Source organism: Microcaecilia unicolor, chromosome 6, assembly GCF_901765095.1.
Source record: "Microcaecilia unicolor chromosome 6, aMicUni1.1, whole genome shotgun sequence".
In the NCBI taxonomy this organism is placed as follows: domain Eukaryota; kingdom Metazoa; phylum Chordata; class Amphibia; order Gymnophiona; family Siphonopidae; genus Microcaecilia; species Microcaecilia unicolor.
Genome location: NC_044036.1, coordinates 156,615,923 through 156,634,986, shown reverse-complemented (window position 1 = coordinate 156,634,986; position 19,064 = coordinate 156,615,923). Strand labels below are relative to the sequence as shown.

The following is a 19,064-nucleotide window of genomic DNA, read 5'->3' as shown; positions in this document are numbered from 1 at the left end:
GCTTTATGGTAGTCCTGTTCTAGATATGTAAATAGTACATGTTATGGGTAGGGTTGGTTTTGGTTTTGTTGGAAACTTTGCTCAGTCATGTGTGAATATTTTGAGATGTTACTGTCGGTATTTTTATCATGACTGTTCACAGGCTTTTTCAATGTATGTATCTTGCATTTGAAGACTCACACATTTTTTTTTTGTTTTAACTAGTCCTTTCAAAGTTAAGGTTCTTCCAGCATATGAGGCCAGTAAAGTGATGGCAAGTGGCCCAGGACTCAGTTCACACGGTATTCCAGCTAGTCTGCCTGTGGATTTTGCTGTTGATGCTAAAGATGCAGGAATTGGACCACTCTCTGTACAGATAACTGTAAGTAAAATGTATTGCAATTGAACATACTGTTCCCTGAACTTAGTCTAAAGATTATAGTGAGAATCACTATACATAATTTGAGCACCATTAAATGCTATTGGCAATGAAGAGACAAACAAGGGAACCTCAGCTTGGAGCAGTTTCTGCTTAATATGCCAATGGACACTTTTTGTGTGTGTGTTCAGGAGATGGAAAAAATAATCAGAAGCAGGATCTAGGGGTAAATGTGATTTGAAGGTTGACAGTATAACGGAGCACAGCCAGGGTGCATAGAAAAAAATGTATAACTAGCAGGAGAAAAATCTGGTAAACCATTTTATACAAAAACACTTCCTCTATAGTATTGCCAAATTCTGGAGATCCTCCCAAGAGGGTAGACAGGAGGGTAACTCTGAGGAAGATGATTGATTGAAATAGTGCTAAGCATGGTACTTTTATGTGATGTCCCAATTCATGTTTTGGGGAGGGGGGAAGGGGCTTAGTTTTCTGAATATAAGGTACATATACATGGTCTGTATTTGAGTAGACAAGTCCTAGAACAAGGCATGTGCTAGAAGGGAAAATGATATTAAAAGGTTAGATGCATGGAATAGCTTCCTAAAGGAGAAAAGGGACAAAAATATTGCTCAAGAACTTTGGGTTTTGGGGGGGGGGCAGCAGAAAGGATACTTAACTGGAGGAAAGGGTAACATTGCCCATTTTAGTTGTTGAACCCCCACTTAGACTGTAATAGGCAATTGAAAATTGGACTGTAGAGTACTTGAGCTGATACTGTGCCATTACTTTTGTTGGTTACAGAATAACTTACCTGTAGCCTCAAAAAGATAGTTTGATAGGAAAGGCCAGAGACTTGAAGTTACTGAAGTTGTACAAAACACGTATTTGCCTTTTGTGCTAGACTAAGCAGCATTTCACGTATTTTTTAAAAACTTTTTAGGACCAGGAAGGAAAGCCAAAGAAAGCAGAAATTTATGATAACAAAGATGGAACCTATGCAGTGTCCTATGTCCCAGATAGGACGGGTCGCTATCAGATTGCTGTCAGATATGGTGGGGATGACATACCTTTGTCCCCTTACAGAGTCCGTGCCACAGCAGCTGGTGATGCCAGCAAGTGTACTGCTACAGGTATGGATCTCAAAGCTCCCTGTTCTTTCACAAGTATGCTCAATATAATTAATTTCTCAGCATGTGAACAAGGTCAGAACTTGAGCTGAAACTATGTATCTGCTTTAAACAATCCTTGAATGTGGAATCTCATGTCTAGCTTCAGTGAGCTGTGATATGGGCACTGGATGGGGCACTACATTAGACTCATCACATTTACTGAGATGAATGGTCTGATCAGGTTTCAGCAGTCTACACATGCCTAGATGTGGGTTTTTTCTTTAACATTTTGTCTGAATGCCATTGGTTGTACTATTTCTTTTTCACATACTGTAAAGTTTCATTGCACTCTAAGCTTAGTGGCAGCAGCTTAGTTTGTCAAAATTCCAGTCTTCGTTCTGATGTGGAATGGTTTAGTGGTGCTCTTCACAATGTTTACATTAAGATGTCCAGTTTCATTAGTTTTGAAATCGAGTTTCCCTTTAGCTTGTCTTCTAGCCTATCCTGGTTCTGAAACTAAACCTGATAAATTGCATGCAGCGCAAGTTGACAACATTATAACTCACAACTGTAAAAGCTTGGATTTGGACAGTTGGCCAAGTGGCAGTGGGAATCTCCAGTAAAATGTGCATTGCAAAACAATTTCTCTTTAGATTAACGTTGAATCCACCCTTCCACAGATTAAACTTGGTTTATTTTGAGGTAACATTAGGTAGCCTGTTCCCAGGCTAGTGACGCACTAATCTAGGTGTTATACTAAACTTGTTTGTTCCCATGTACAAAGGTTTGCATTTGCAGTGGCATACCTAGGGTAGTTGACACCCGAGGCCGGTCATTTTTTAACACCCCCCCCCCCCCCCCCCAAATCCAGTACTAGGCATGCCGAGAATACAAAACACTCAGGACCTAGAGAGCAATTCTACCATACCATAAGCAGTCATTTCTACGAGTCACACAAGGAAAAGGAAAGCATCTTAAACACTACAGTGAGCACTAGAACATCAATTGACCTATTGTAAAACGAAACCAGACAGAATAGTACAGATCATAGATCCTGCACAGTCAATGCCAACTGAAAGCCATGTCTTTTTCACAAACACAGATACACCCTAATCCACTATAGAATAAGTAATCATAAACTTTCTATTTAGACAAAAATTAAACTGAACCCCCAATGCCAGACTCTGCATACAATGCAACACCACAGAAACAGAAACTGTCCCCTAATACTGTGCAAAATATAAAGACAGCAGATGTAAATTTGAAAAAAAACTAACAAGTACCAATCACCACTTTACAAATTAACAAATAGAAATAAAACAAATATAGAAAGTAAAATAATACCATTTTATTGGACTAATACATTTAGCTTTCAGAGGCCAAAACCTCCATCCTCGGGTCAGTACAGTATAGTGCTGTTACAGTATCCTATCCTGACCTGAGGAAGGGGGTTTTGTTCTCCGAAAGTTAGTCAAAATGTATTAAAATTAGTCAATAAAAAGATTACCTTATTTACATGTTCTATTATAAAGATTTAACACATCTACAATACTTTATCCTAAAGCAAAAAAAATAAAAAAATATATTTTATTTACAGTTTGTTGTCTCTGGTTTCTGCTTTCCTCATCTTCTTTTCACCGTCTTCCTTCCATCCAGCATCTGTCTTCACACTCTCTCTCTCTCTCTCTCTCTCTCTCTCTCTCTCTCTCTCTGCCATCCAGTGTCTGCCCTCTCTGCCGTCTCTTCCATCCACTGCCTGCCCTTTCTCTCTGCCCCTTCAATCCACCATTTGCCCTCCCTCTCCCATCCAGCCAGGGTCTGCCCTCCCTCTCGCTCCCCCTTCCATCTAGGATCTGTCCCCTCTCTCTCTCTGCCCCTTTTTTCAGCCCCCAGTTCCAGCCCCCTTCTCCCCTCTGAACACCCCCACCACAGTCCCCTTCTCCCCTCCCCTGTCTGAGACCCCCACCCCAGTTCCCTTCTCCCCTCCCCAGTCTCCTTCTCCCCTCTGAGATCCCCACCCCAGTCCCCTTCTCCCCTCCCCTTTTCCCCTCTGAACACCCCCACCCCAGTCCCCTTCTCCCCTCCCCTTTTCCCCTCTGAACACCCCCACCCGTCCTTCTCCTGTCTGAGATCCCCACCCCAGTCCCCTTCTCCCCTCTTCCCCTCTGAACACCCCCACCCCAGTCCTTCTCCCCTCTGCGATCCCCACCCCAGTCCACTTCTCCCCTCCCCTGTCCCCTTCTCCCCTCCCCTGTCTGCGATCCCCACCCCAGTCCCCTTCTCCCCTCTGAACACCCCCACCCGAGTCCCTTTCGCCCCTCTCCTTCCCCACCTCAGTCCTGTTAAAACCGGCGAACCAGCGTCGCAGGCAGCGCCCCTCGTGCCCTGCTTGTAAAAAAAAAAATCAAATTTCCTTCCTTCTCCTCGTCTTGACGTCGACTCGGGCCTTCCAATCAATTTGATTGGAAGGCCCGAGTCGACGTCAAGACGAGGAGGAGAAGGAAGGAGATTTGATTTTTTTTTTTTTTTTTTACAAGCAGGGCACGAGGGGCGCTGCCTACGACGCTGGTTTGCCGGTTTTTTTTAATGTGCGGCGCCGCTGGAACGGCCACGGGAGGCGGCAGGAGCGGAGCACCCCCCACCCACTGGCACCCGGGGCGGACCGCCCCACCGCCCCCCCCTTGGTACGCCACTGTGCATTTGCATTGGTATGACTGATCCAGCCCTGTGAACTGTGGCAAATTTCACTTCTACTACACTACAGCTAAAACTTTCAACTGTTCTGGAAGTCCTTGAGACTTGATTTTTGGATCTTCTAATCACATGCTCTTCCGTGTAGGTCCTGGAATTGAACCTACTGTAAAGACTGGCGAAGAGGTTGGTTTTGTAGTCGATGCAAAGTCTGCAGGTAAAGGGAAAGTGACCTGCACAGTTCTCACTCCTGATGGGACAGAAGCTGAAGCAGATGTAATCGAGAATGAGGATGGAACATACGACATCTTCTATACTGCAGCTAAACCTGGACCCTATGTCATTCATGTCCGCTTCGGTGGGGTGGATATTCCAAATAGTCCTTTCACAGTGATGGTAAGGCATTTTTACTTAGAGCTATGCAAGCTGGGGTGGGGTGCTAATGGTTTTAGGAAACATCTGTAGTCATAGGACAGATGCCTACCATTTTAACATGCTAATTCTGATTTAGAAAAATGCTTAAAACGGTGGTTCCCAAACCTGGTCCTGGAGGCACCCCAGACAGGTTTTCAGGATATCAACAATGAATATTCATGAGAGAGATTTGGAGGCAGTGGAGGCAGTGCATGAAGATCTCTCATGAATATTCATTGTGGACATAGGCGCCGACTCCGTGGGTGCTCAAGCACCCCCCACCAATATTTTCACCCCGCTGGAAGTTGGAAGTTCCCTTCCCAGCCAGCCCAACCTGCCCGGTGCGCGCCCTCTTCTCCCCCAACAGTCCTCCGCCCTCGCCTTCCTGCATGCCGCCCAGAATTTAAAAGTTATCTTACCTCAGGGTCCCAGCGGCAGCAGTGAAAGGCGAGCAGGCTTGGCACTTCAGCCTTCCCTTCTCTCTCAGCTCTGGTCCTGCCCTTGCAGAAACAGGAAATGAGGGAGGGACTGGAGCTGAGAGAGAAGGGAAGGTTGAAGCGCCGAGCCTGCTCACCTTTCACTGCTGCCGCCAGGACCCCAAGGTAAGATGACTTTTAAATTCTGGGCGACATGCAGGAAGGCGAGGGTGGAGGACTGTTGGTGGAGAAGAGGGCGGGCTGGGGTCAGACTGGCACTCTGAGGAGAGGGAGGGGGGCCTGGAACTTGGGGGAGGGGGGAATGCACCACCTGTTAAAAAAGAAATTCAGCACCCCCAATCATTTTGAAGCGTTGGCTCCTATGATTATGGATACCCTGAAAACCTGACTGGCTGGGGTGTCTCCAGGACCAGGTTTGGGAACCACTGGCTTACAATTTAGCTACACCCATTCTGTCAAGCAGTGATATTTGAATTGCCCTAGTATCTAGGAAGTCTTAAAACCAACCCCAGTGCTGAGACATACTGGTTTTTAGCTCAGACAAACATTATCTGTTTATAGTTTTTACAGTTTGCACGGTCACTTCCTCAGATAACAAGGGGGTATTTTAACTGTCAACTGTGTGCTTTCCATTTACCCTACAATTCTTATCACTAAAGCATATAACAGTGTGGATCATGTGGGAAGGGGATAATGTTTTTGCATAGTACCTTTTTTCTGGTTCTAAAAATTAAATAGTAGATAACACATTACCTCCAGCTTCATTTGGATGCTAAACTGAGGGAAAGCAAGTTGCCTGGGATTTTCTCTACCTAGGATATTCCCAAGGTATAAAGCTTGATATATACTGCTCTTTTTCAAGGAGGTTTCAGAATGGTTTACAAACTTCAAAATAGAGGAGAAGAAGGATGCTAGAAAAGAATATTCTGAGAACATGTTAATTCTCACCCATTCCCCGTGGATCAGCCCAGGCTTCAAAAGCTAGATGTATCAGTGCTGCGTATGTCTAGTAGCGCTATAGAAATGATTAGTAGTAGTATCAAAGGTGTCATGAAAGAAATGTGTTTAAACCAATTTAATATTGAGTTTCAGTAGAAATCTAATAACGTTAGCGTTTTTAACTTTCATCTAAAGTTCTTTGCAACAGTTTGCAACTCCATGGCTTCAGCTCACTGGTTTGATAGTGCTTGCTTTTTGAAATTGTAGAAACAAATCTGATCCATGTTGCTGTTTTCAGTTCCTGTGAAATAGTTTTTTGCAGGCTTTATTCCATCCCTGCTTTTGTAGTATATGCTAAAGTTCCTTTTCTCCCTCCCCTCAGTCTATAGTATGTTTTTTACAATGTTTATAAAGTGGCCGCAAGAGTCTTATGCCATTCTTTCAGAAGCTCATGTTACTACTTTACCTCTGCTACTCCTGGGGGAATTTGCACAGATCGCCATCTCTCTGCAGAATGTGCAAAATCCTGCAAAGGTGGTTACATCTGGTCTCTTCTGCCATATCCTTCTCCAACCAGCAATCACATAGCAAGAGATTGACCCTCTGCACCATAGTCTCTTCCTTCTCTGCTAGCTGAAACATAAGTATTCATGTGAACCACGCCGGGTCTCCCTGCAGCTCACATGGGCAGTTGGGTCAAAGTTGGCAGAGGAGGAGGAAATGACCCGATGTGCAGCAAGAGGAACAGAAAGTGAACTGCTGCACAATCTTTGTGCTCGGTGGAGAGAGCAGGAAAGACCTGATGCCAGTTGTGTGTGTTGGGGTGGGGGAGGCAGAATTAGGGTTCTTACAGAGAGAGGGCGAGAACTGCATCTGGAGTGAGGGATCTAGGGAGGCAGGAAGGGATTTCAGGCCTTATGACGGGGAAATTCTGTGTAAAAGAACCACTGCAAATGCAGAACTTTGACAAATCATGCACAGAATTCCACCCCCCACCCCCCAGAGTACTGTATAGTGAGTGGTGTGAGCAAGTTTTAGGTAACTTCACACATGACAATTGGCTATACTTAGAGGCATATTTTCAAAGCACTTAGACTTACAAAGTTCCACAGGTTACTATGGAACTTTGTAAATCTGATTGCTTTGAAAATAAGCCCTTTAGTCTTGTGTGAATATATGTTGCTTAGCAGTATTAAGGCATCATCAGTTATTTTAACTGTTTAGATACATTGTGTAATAGGGTGTAGAGTAGCACACATCTAATTCTGTATGTTGTGTAACATGTGAACATCAAGGCTTTTTGTCAATGTAACCATTTACCACTAGGCTACAGATGAAGGACCAGTACAGGCACACGAGCAGCTGGTTAGTGCATTGCCTCCTGGATTCCAGCCATTGGTACATAATCTTTACAGTTGTTACTTTCCACACTTTTTGGCATCTTCTGTTTCAGAACACTTGGCTGTTCTTTGGGATTGCTTTGGTTGTTCTTGTTTTTCTTGTGTATTGCCTGCAGACACCCCCTCCCTGATCCATAATGCATTGTATTTTAGTAGGGAAGAGATTTAAACATGATCTTTTACTGACAAAATCAATCTTTAGTCCTGGAGGCACGAGATTTTATGGTTTGGTGTTATGCAAAGTTCAACAGTACATATGCAGTAGCCATCATGGACCTTTCCATCCTGTGTCAAATTTCCATAGATTGAGGAGGCTCAGTGGGAGAGGAGGGGGAAAGATAACATTTAGTACTTTCAATTCAATCTGTACATAATGGGGCATAAAGTCCTACATACACAACGGTAAATGTCCATGCTGTCCTGCTGTACGAAGTTTTTGTATGAATGAGCTGCTTGCTACAATAACCTCCCATTTACCACTGACCAGGCCACGGACGAAGGACCAGTAAAGATGCAGGAGCAATCGGTTAGTGCATGCCCTCCTGGATTCCAGCCATGGGTACACGTTTTGTTTACATTTTTCTGTTTTTATCCTTTCACGCTCCTCATTGCAGCAATGACACAGCTTCTTGGAGCTTGCTCAAGCTTTACTTGATCCATAAGTTAACGCACTTTTCTCAGGTTAAATCACGGCATGTTCTTTTAAAGGGGGGCACTGTAATCTTTTCACTGATCTCTTAAGGGTATTTGTGGAATAAGCTGCTGGAGTGTTTCGCTCCTGAGAAGGGGGGAAGTGATTTTGTTCCTCTTTTACATCTTTCTTCCTAACTTCCTCTGCTTTGCTTTAATGATCACCGTTACAATTGGCAGACTTTTTTTCTCCTCAAACTAGTGAAGCACTTCCATTTCACTTTTTTCTTGCAGGGGGCAATCACTGCTGTAATGACTCTGCTTACAGCTTCTATCATCTGTGCTCCTCCTTTCAAAATTCACTTTTTTCCAGGCCATAACAAGTTCAAACTTTCTATTTCAGGTAGTCCTGGATTTGGGGGTCCTATATCACAAAACGTATATATCCAGTTACCTCCTTTGTAAGCAGGCTGGAAGTTTTACAAGTAGACTGTAACAGCATTACTGTGGAAACATTGTTTTAATGGGCCAGTCTTTATCCTTGTCCCTTAAAGCAATGAAACCCTCAGGTTGCTCGTGGGTTCTGGTTGGCTTCCATATATACAGATTCCAGCTTCTGAACACAACTGATACTGGTTCAAGATTGTGTACAAAATGCAAGCTATTGTCAGGTCCTTGACCTCTGAACATTAGCACTTTTTTCTTACAGTAGCCAGCTAAGTAGCCTTTTGGCTAGAGCAGTAGGCCAAGAACCAGAAAAACAAGGGCTTGGTTCCCACTGACTTTGGCCATGACCTTGGACGTCACTTTTCTCCTGTAACATCAGGTGCCAACCTAGATTAGAGGGACTTAACTTATTGGACCTGAATAAAGATTAATTTGAAAGGAGGGTTAACATCTTGAATATTTTGGGAACAGAGCAAGCTGAGGATTTTTGAAGGGAGCCTGTTAGCTTAATAAGCTTGTGAATTTTGACCAAGATAACAAACCTGTAGTTCAGTGCTATGCACTATCAGACAGGCATATGCATGAGGTCTTATTGTACAGATATTTTTTTTTAATAACTGCTGGCGGTCTTTGAAAAGTTGATATGCCAAATTCACAATTCCTCAGACTTCACGAGAGAACTACCAATAAGGTAAAATTTATCTGCAAAGTACATTGGAGCAGAGTTTGAACCTGAATTTCATTATGCCCAACAATATGTGTAGTATATTTGTAAAAACTGAGCTGCTTCTAATCTCCTCCTGTTGACACTTGTTAACCTTTAGGTTACGGAATCGGCATATACTCCAGTTGATGCTGTGAATGGCATGGGATACAGGCCTTTTGACTTGGTCATTCCCTTCTCAGTAAAGCCTGGAGAAATGACAGGTACGTCACTTGGCATTTATTAAGTTGCAAATTTTTTAAATTCCATGAGGATTGACTTTCTCAAGAATAGAGATCAGTCCCGTGATTGTTTAGGCACTAGGTATGACATTGAGGCAAAGACTGATCTGTTCTGTCCAGTTGCTTCCTTGTATTAGAAGGGTAGTATACTCTGTCTAGAAAATATTGCACAGTTAAATATGTGAAGAGAAAGTGATAGCTCGTCTCGTTTGGCTAGATTGACTTTGGAGCAGCTTAAAGCTACTTGCATGCTGGTTTAAAGAAAAAACAAAATTGGTTGAAAGCTCTTGACAAATGGGATTTTAACACATGTCCTAGCAAGTTAACTGATCCATCCAGTCTGCTTAGGTCAGTGTAGCCAAATAGATATAGATACATACACCATCTGCCAGCTGTAAGTTTGACTTCATTTAGGCTGGCTGTTCAGGTCGCCAGCCAAAGGGTACATCAACACACTCTTGTAGGTGAGCCCAGCATATAATCTCGTACAGTAGTATTAAGGTATATGCATTCTCTTCACCTTTTATAACTGAAACATGGCCCATTGAGCTCCAGACGGGGGGGGGGGGGGGGGGGGGGGGGAGAAAGGGGGGCAGCCAATACAGGAAGCTTGTATTGGCCACGCATTGACATTTCGCATGGCTTCCTCAGAAGCATAACACAGCCTAGCTCCCCAATGCAGTAAGTAAATAGCATGAAGATTACCGCTGCATTACTGTGTACTTTTTTATTAAAAAAAAAAAAAAACCCACGCACTGCACCACAACGTTACAGCAACTTGCAGCCATGTGTTGCACTGAAAACTTAAATGTCCGTTAGTGTGTGAGCAGGGATTGGCACAAACTGACAGGGAGGGAGGGGAAACATTTCCTGCTAGACTGTTCCCTCTCCCCTGAACCCTCCCCTACCTTTAAAGCTTGGGAGACTATCTTTTTCCTTCCTCAACTCAATCTTGCAAAATAGCAGCACCTGACTTCACATGGGATCAGTCTGCCAAATAAGGGACTTTTTGCCTATTTGGAAGTGTTCCACAATACACCACATGTGGTCAGTCACTGCCACTTTGCAAGAGGCAGGACCACCATGAATTTGGGTGGTGGGAGGGTCCTCCACTAGACCATCAGAAACCTTTGTGGGGGGGGGAGTTGGCAGCTGCTGTCACATAATGGAATTAAATGTTCTAGGAATTTTATTTAAATAGTATCACTTGCAGTGCTTATGGCGAGGAAACGTGCTGCATCAACCTTTGTATAGCATTGGATGCAGGCATAAGTGAGTATCAGATTCCAGGATATCTTGTACACTATGGTCACACAAAAGAAAATATTTGAAGATTAACCCTTTTGCTTACAGTATGTTGAAATTAGTCACCTTTTTCAGCCAAGTAGTTCAGTTTTTATAACTAGTACCCTGTGTACCATACATCACAGAATGTGGGAGTGTAAGGCTTCACTTTCCAAAGCCATATCTGCACATCAGCAAGACTACATACTATAGTATATCTAGAATGGGCCTAAGATTAAGTTGCCGTGAAAAATTGTGGCTTGATTGTTGCTGCATCCAGGTCAGTGAAACAGATGTCATTGTCATTGTGCAGTGGCTTTCTTCAGGGTGAAGCCTGAGCAAGCTTTGAACAAATGATTTTGTGAGATACAAGATATTGCTGTCACTAATGTGGTTGCTTTTGCAATTATATTTTGGAAGAATGTTATCCTATTTAGCTATAGCCCCCTGACCCTCAATGTAGCTTCTTTAGATGAAACATGGCCACACCAGCCATATATATATTTAGCTATAGCCCCCTGACCCTCAATGTAGCTTATATATATATATATATATATCACACACACACACTGAGGGCCAGGGGGATATAGCTAAATAGGATAACATTCGTCCAAAATATAATATATATATTTTTTCAAAATTTGGTTTTTCATTCCTCTGAGCTAGAGCTATTTTTTGTTCCTAGTGCTGATAGGCTAGCATCTACCTCTGTTTTGTTTCAAATTTGGCATGTTCTTGAGTATCAAGTTTTATGCTGTCTTCTGTACGAGTATTGACTGAACCAAAGCAGCATGTACTCTGGTCATAAGTGGAGGATCCTTGTGATGAGTTCCAAGGAGACCTACTAATTACCTCTTGCTGTGAAACTCTTAATGTACAATAAGCCTGCAAGCTCCTGATCAGTTCTGCAGTGTGGGGCCAGCCTGAAGCACCAAACTATCACATGTGCAGAGCCCGTAACGGACTATATACCACATACATGGACAGATAAGATAGGCCTTGTGGCCTTTATCTGCAGTCATCATTTTACTGTTGCAGCACTGCAGATCCTGAAGATCTCTGGCTTTACTCCTGTTCCTCCAGAGCTAACCTCCACATGCCATGCTTTGTAGAATGCAAAATTTCCCCAGCCTCCCCTATCTCTGAGATGCTCATACAGCACAGCCTCTCTCATGATTGCATTGACAATGTAAACAGGCATCTCGCTGAAGCCAAAAGTTGAGGGAGCAGTAGTTTTTTATCTGTTAAGCACAACTAGAGACCGTATTGCTGACCCACTTGCCATGGTATTTCTTTAGCAGTGACTCCTTAGTTCTGCTTTTGATCTGCACAGCAAGCCTGCCTTCTAATGTCAACCGTCTTTTCGTTAGGCAATCATGTCTTCCAGATAACCTTGTCTTTAAGAGACACTTGACAGTAATTGTGCATTTTCATGTAGAAAGCTGGGTTTTTTTGCAAATAAGGTAAATTGCCAATTCAGTAAATATAAAACAGTTGGCATGTTTGGACGACCTGAATTGAATCCACTTCAGGATAGGATCGGTAACAGATTTCAGGAGTAGAAATGGGAGAGGAGAGCAGCACAGCCGTTGCCTCATCGCCTTGGGCAGCTTGAGTCGGTTAAGTAATTCTGAATTAAAGGTTGAGTTTTTTAAGGCAAAATAGATGTAGATCAGATTTGAGTCCTGGGTGAGCATTCTTGACTCAAGGGGTTGAAGGTCATTAACCCTCAGATTTGGGCACTTATCCCTAGATGTGTGCGCAATGACTGGATGCTAACAACCAATTACATAGTAACATAGTAAGTGACGGCAGATGAAGACCTGAAGTCCATTCAGTCTGCTCAACAGTCGCACTCATTATCAATTCATGATTAAATCAACAATGAAAGGAGTGTTTATACGCTGGGCAAGGAAGGGTTTAATATACTTATCTCATGTGCTCACTGAGGAGGGGAGGCTAAAGGCCCTTTCAGAATTAACGAAGGTATTGGGGGAGGAGACAAGTCATCATTTTGCTTATTTTCAATTACATCATTACATTTCCTCCCTATGCTGGACGGACTTAACTGAAGACGTCCAAGAAGTGTTGGCAGAAATGTATTCCTTGGGGGCGCAGATGTCTGTGCCACTCAGATTTCATCTTCAGCAATTGAGAGAGACATCATCTGAGATAGATTACGCACGCTTGGTCCGTGGCTGGAGGGAGGATTTGAATTGCGAGGTGACTGAAGATTTATGTAAATCTTTTATAAAACAGTTATACTCTATGAGGATTTCGATTCCACAGAGGGAACGTATGTATAAAATTTTGTTACGAATGTATATACCCCCCAGGAGAGCTTCTAAAATGATCACTAATTGTGATGGTTCTTGCCCCAAATGTGGAATCGCTAATGCATCTTTGGGTCATATGTTTTGGCGCTGTGCACGAGTGCAACAGTTTTGGGGAGGGCTCTTGCAGACGATAGATAGTCAGTGGGGATGTACACTGTTGAAAGATCCCTTAATAATCTTTTTCAAAAATAGCTACACGTCTCCTCCGCCAGCAGGATTTAAAGGATATATACAAAGGGCTGTTTATTTTGGGCTTACATCCATTCTAAAATCTTGGACATCAGAAATGGGACCCTCTTTGACATTTTGGAGATCTCAGATGATTGTCCAGATGAGAACAGATAGATGTCAGGTTAAATCATGGGATAGTGTACCTGGGCAGCAGTTTCGAATGCAATGGGAACCTCTATGGCTGACTTTGCCCTCACGGGGGAGAAGCTTCATATTGAATTTTTGACTGCACTTAGATCATTGTAAGAGAGGGATAGGCCGAATCTCGCTGAGTCAGATGGGTACAGATTGAGGACCACATCATACTGAGAGACTACTTGCATTAAGCTCAGGACTTATTGTATGGTTAGGAAGGGAGGGGAAGGTGGGGGGGGGGAGGGTATAGGGTTCATATCCTGATCACCCAGAAGCCAGAGCAAACACCACAGAGGCGACATGCAGCCGAAGGGTCATAAGAGTGGAGACCCTTTGCAGCTTTGCATAATGACTGGCTTATTAGTTTCTGCCAAGAAGAAGCTTGTTGTACAGTGAATATTACGAGGCTGGCATTGGGATGTTGGTATTTGGGCTCTCTGGGAGAAATGGACTAGTTGTATGCTGGCAATGTTGAAGAGTTATGAGAAACATGTCTTTTAAAGGTATCTGAGGGCATGAAAAGGGTGGGGGGTTGGGATAAAAATGTAAAATGCACGGGAACATTGTTATGAGTTAGATACAATATATATGTGGTTTGATTTATGATTCTGTACAAGTTCTAAGTTGCTCAATAAACAGATTTAAACATAAATCAACAATGAATGTGATATTATATTTATTTATTTTATTTATTGCATTTGTATCCCACATTTTCCCACCTCTTTGCGGGTTCAGTGTGGCTTACAATAAGATATGAATAGTGGAAATACAATTGTACAGCTTGGTTATGGGTTACATTGTACAGGTTATGCGAGACCATCGAAGTATCGTTAGTATTCTTTATCACTAGTCTTTTTCTTTGGCATTTCCAGGACATAGACCATAGAAGTCTGTCCAACTCTGTCCTTATGTTCCACCTACTGGAGTTACTGTCAAAGGCCACTCCAGCCTATCTTGAATACACCTTGGCATTGTGGGACCTAGACTGTAAAAAGTCAGCCTGGCACTGTCCTTGGTTCCAGTTACTGAAGTTGGCATTGAAGCCCTTTCCAGCCTATCCTAAACTTATATTTTGTAGCATCTATTTTCTAAATAGAGCTCCTTTGTGTTCATCTCATGCCTTTTTGAATTCAGTCACAATTTGTCTCTACCACCTCCCCCATGAGGGCATTCCAGGCATTGACCACCCTCTCTGTGAAAAAGAATTTCCTAACAGGAAAGTCTACCACCCTGCAACCTCAGTTCATGTTCTCTAGTTTTTACCATTTCCCCTTCTCTGGAATACATTTTGTTCCTATATTAATACCTTTCAAGTATTTAAATGTGCATCATATCTCACCTGTCCCTTTGTTCCTCGGGGGTATACATGTTCAGATCTTTCAGGTCTTCCAGTCTCTTCTTGTATGTCTTGTGACACAAACCCCATATCATACCCTCTGGACCTCTTCTAGTCTTTTTACATCCTTAGCAAGATGCAGCCTCTAAAACTGAACACAGTATTCCAGGTGGGGCCTCACTAGCAACTTGTAAGTGGGTATCAACACGTCCTTTCTTCTGCGGTTACTCCTCTTGATACAGCCTAGCATACCTCTGGATATGGCCACTGCTTTGCTTTGTCAAACTTTTTTTTTTTTTTTTTTTTGCTTTAAGGTCTTCAGACACCATAACACCAAGGTCCCTCTCCCTGTCTGTGCATATCAGCCTCTTGCCTCCTAGGACATATGGCTACCTTGGGTTTTCTACTCCTCAAATGCATCACACCACTTCTTTGGTCTAACATTTGGCAATTAAAATTTAATGCATTCTAACTTTTTTAGATCCCTTTTCATGTTTTCCACTCCCTCCAGGGTGTCCACTCTTACAAGACATAGTATCTGCAAAAAGGCAAACCTTACCTTTTTAATCCTTTTGGGAATGTCACTCACAAATATGTTGCAGTATTTGGCCCATCACCGATCCCTAAGGCACTCCGCTTCTCACCTTTCCATCCTCTGAGTGAATTCCATTGACCACCACCCTCTGCAGTCTATATATTGACAGTTTCTAATCCAAGTCACAACTTTGGGTCCTAACTCCAGCCTTTCAAGTTTGAGCCTTCTATGAGGAACTGTCAAAGGATTTGCTGAAATCCAAGTAGATTACATCTAGCACACGTCCCCGATCCAGTTGCCCAGGAAATCAAATTCATTTGGTACTATTTACCTACCATGTTGCCTCAGATCTTGTAACTCATTGGATTCCAGGAAATTTACTATCCTTTCTTTCAGCAACACTTCTACTTTTCCAGTATCCGAAATGAGGCTTACCTGCCTTTAGTTTCCCACTTCTTCTGTCTCCACTCTTGTGAAGAGGGACCACATCCACTCTTCTCCTCCAATCCTGTGGAACCTCTGCCATCTCCAAGGATTTATTAAACAGATCTTTAAGAGGACCTGTCAGAACCTCTAAGTTCTCTCAGTATCCCAGATGGATCCCATCTGGTCCCATGGCTTGGTCTACCATCAATTATTCAAGTTGTTCATAAACACATATTTTTCTGTGAACAGTGCAATATCCACTCCATTCTCATATGTACCTTTACCAGCCGATTGTGGTCTTTCTCCAGGATTTTCTTCCATAAACACAAGAAAGAAAGTATTTTTGTTTAGCATGTTAGCTTCATCACTCTCCACATAGCAGTCCACAGCATTTTTCAGTCTCACAATTCCATTTTTAGCCTTTCTGAGAAAATTCTTGTCTCACTTCCTTACATTTCTAGCCATCTGCCAGATAACTGATATTGGTAACTGGCACCAATTGTGGTTTGCGCAAGCATTTGGCTGAGTGCTGTTCTTACATGCTAGGTGCCCATCCATAACACACAACTCAAAAGGGGATGTGGCCATGAGAACGGGCATGGGGGGGGGGGTGGCATTTGAAAAGTTGTTCTATTACAGAATGGGTTGGTGTGCCAGGTTTCAGCAGGTGCAAGTCTGGCACCTAAAGTTAGGGCATGGCAATTGGCACTAAATATAATTCTATAAAGGGTTTGCACTCCTTATAGAATTCACTTAGTGCTAATCTTTTCCAGTGCCTGTTTTTGAGCGCCATTTATGGAGTCTGGCCTAAGTGTTCTGGAATACTTTATCTAGGTGAAGTTCACATGCCTTCCGGAAGGACTGCTCCTGCAGATATTGTGGATAACAAAGATGGCACGATAACAGTTCGTTATGCCCCTACAGAGACTGGGCTTCATGAGATGCACATTAAATTCAATGGCAGCCATATCCCAGGTGAGTGGTGGAGCTGCTGCTCTACAACATACTTGATGCTTTGACTGCTAAAGGGTTTGTACTTCAAAACTCCCCCTCCTCTCATTTGCTTAATTTTGGCATGGTGGCTTTCACAATACTTTTTTTATGGGCATTGCATGTGACACATTGATGTGCTTAATTTATCAGATAGTGATTCTGTTCTCTGTATAGCTTGTGTTCTGAGGTATTGTGTACTAAGTTATGTTTGTATGTATTTTGGTCCCTGCTATAAGCCTCTAGGAAGGGTAAAATATTTATCAGAAACACACCTAGAAGCTAGCTACTTAAAAAAAAAAGTGAAAACTGCTACTGATACCTTGGCACTTAATATTTTATAGTGGGAAGGTTTCTAGTATTTTGCTATAAAAATGTTAATATTCCCTTTTTCCCTAGTATATAAGTAGATCAGAATTAGGGGTTACCTCCTCAATTTATTTTTTGGAGTTGTAGTACAGATTTACATAGTTCATGGAAGCTGGGGGGGGGGGGGGGAGATGAGAATGTGTTCTTTTGGGGGGGGGGGGAGGGGAGGGTTGACAGGCCTTTATTGCCTGCCCTTCTGTTGGTCAATGCAGATATCTGTAGGAACCTGTGATAGTTTGATCTGAAGGAGGTGTGTTAGCATTGTATGGCTGGCTGGCGTAGGTATCTCTTCATTGTTTTTTTTTTTTTTTAGTGTTTCTTTAAAGGTTACTTGCTGCTATAGTTGGCATACCGTCATGTTTTCAGCTCATGCTTGTCCATAGGTTCTGGCCAGGTAGTTTCACTACTAAACTCCCTCCCTGGATGTCGTGGTTCTGTACCCTTTTTTTTTTTTTTTTCAATGAGCAACATGCTGCCACATCCCATCTGAGCCTGTTTTCTTTGTCTGGGATCCTCTACTCCATTGGGTTCAGTGAAGCTTTGTTTTTTGAAGGCTCTTTATCTGATCTAAGCGTGGGGTTACAAGGAGGCTCGTGAAGCCATTTGAAATTTTTAATAAGCTCAAAGTAGGTTATATTTGGCATAATGGAGGGAACAGTAGTAACACATCTGGAGACACCTTTTTTTTTTTTTTACTTATTTCAACTGGATGTTATATCTTATATATTCTTTGAAGTGAATTAATTGAAGACATTCATTGTTACATAGAATAGACCTGAAATATACCTCTGCTCTTAATGTGTATATTGTGTTTATAGAGAGCCCACTCCAGTTCTATGTGAATTATCCGAATGCTGGAAACGTGTCTGCGTATGGACCTGGTCTCATTTATGGTGTAGCAAATAAGCCAGCCACATTTACCATAGTCACTGAAGATGCAGGAGAAGGTAAGTGGGACTTCCTTTACCCCTCCCTCTCCATCTATAGACAAGTTTCCTGGTTTGAGCTAAGTAGGGGGTGGGGAGGCAGGAGAGGTTACCAAACTGACGTGGGAGAGGCGGAGGCCATTATACATGCCTGCAAAAGTATATCTTGCCAGAAAATGTTAAAATGTCAATCCAAGACAAAAGCTGTTGGTAGCTTTCTGCACTCTTTGACAAACACTATAATAGCGGTTCGTTGGACAACCAAGTTTGGGCATGTGGTATGAGGGAGTAGTGAGGTTGATCGTTGGAAAGGAAATAAGTTGACTTTTGTTTTCATAAAGGTGGCTTGGATCTGGCTATCGAAGGGCCTTCAAAGGCAGAAATTAATTGTATTGACAATAAAGATGGCACATGCAGTGTCACCTACCTGCCAACACTGCCAGGAGATTATAACATACTTGTCAAATACAATGATGTCCACATTCCAGGCAGCCCGTTTGTTGCCAAAATCACAGGTAGAGTATTGCATTACGTATTTACGGTGCATTAGTAATGGCTTAAGCTTTTATACTTGTATGAAACATACTGTGAATTAAGCTATACAATTCACAGAATAAGCAATTCAAAATAAATCTAGTTGAAACTTGAACCCTTTTAAAATGGACCTCAGACACAGAGGCAGACCAATGTGAACAATAGAAAGCAGAAAAGAGCAGTGGGATAGAAAACTAGAACAAAAACTCACTCATACCAATCTGTACAAGCTAAGTATAGACAAACTTGAGCTCTTTTAGTTTGGTAAAAAAAAAAAAATACATCAATGTAAATTCAAGTCATAGAAAGTATGAGTTTACCTTTACATATGAAATCAGTTTGGTTTCTGCTTAACTTTTGTGTTCAGCTACTTAACTTAAATGCAGTATGAGTTTCTCCCTTTTAGCTGTGTTTAAGCAGATATCTTTGCATTGTGGCTTAGTGTGAAATATTTCAATATTTGAACAGTTAAACCCATTGTTTACTTTTTATAAACACACATGCCTGTCCATAGTAACCTAAGTCACATAACTTTGGTATGAATAAGTTCTTTCATTCTAGTTTGACTTTTTTTATTTTTTATTTTTTT

General features: G+C 42.4%; 1 protein-coding gene across 9 annotated transcripts in view; it reads left to right on the top strand.

Annotated features, from left to right (window-relative positions):
• FLNB (filamin B) overlaps positions 1 to 19,064 on the top strand; it is a 223,423-nt gene that overhangs the window by 171,529 nt on the left and 32,830 nt on the right. For 2 of the 9 annotated variants that reach the window (XM_030205337.1, XM_030205333.1), the window contains 9 exons: positions 205 to 361; positions 1,302 to 1,491; positions 4,310 to 4,557; positions 7,278 to 7,349; positions 7,839 to 7,910; positions 9,253 to 9,355; positions 16,491 to 16,631; positions 17,834 to 17,962; positions 18,283 to 18,456. In XM_030205337.1, coding sequence (XP_030061197.1) covers positions 205 to 361; positions 1,302 to 1,491; positions 4,310 to 4,557; positions 7,278 to 7,349; positions 7,839 to 7,910; positions 9,253 to 9,355; positions 16,491 to 16,631; positions 17,834 to 17,962; positions 18,283 to 18,456 — 1,286 coding nt within the window. The remainder of the gene's footprint in view (positions 1 to 204; positions 362 to 1,301; positions 1,492 to 4,309; positions 4,558 to 7,277; positions 7,350 to 7,838; positions 7,911 to 9,252; positions 9,356 to 16,490; positions 16,632 to 17,833; positions 17,963 to 18,282; positions 18,457 to 19,064) is intronic. The other 7 variants (XM_030205340.1, XM_030205335.1, XM_030205341.1 and 4 more) reach the window with 5 other exon arrangements.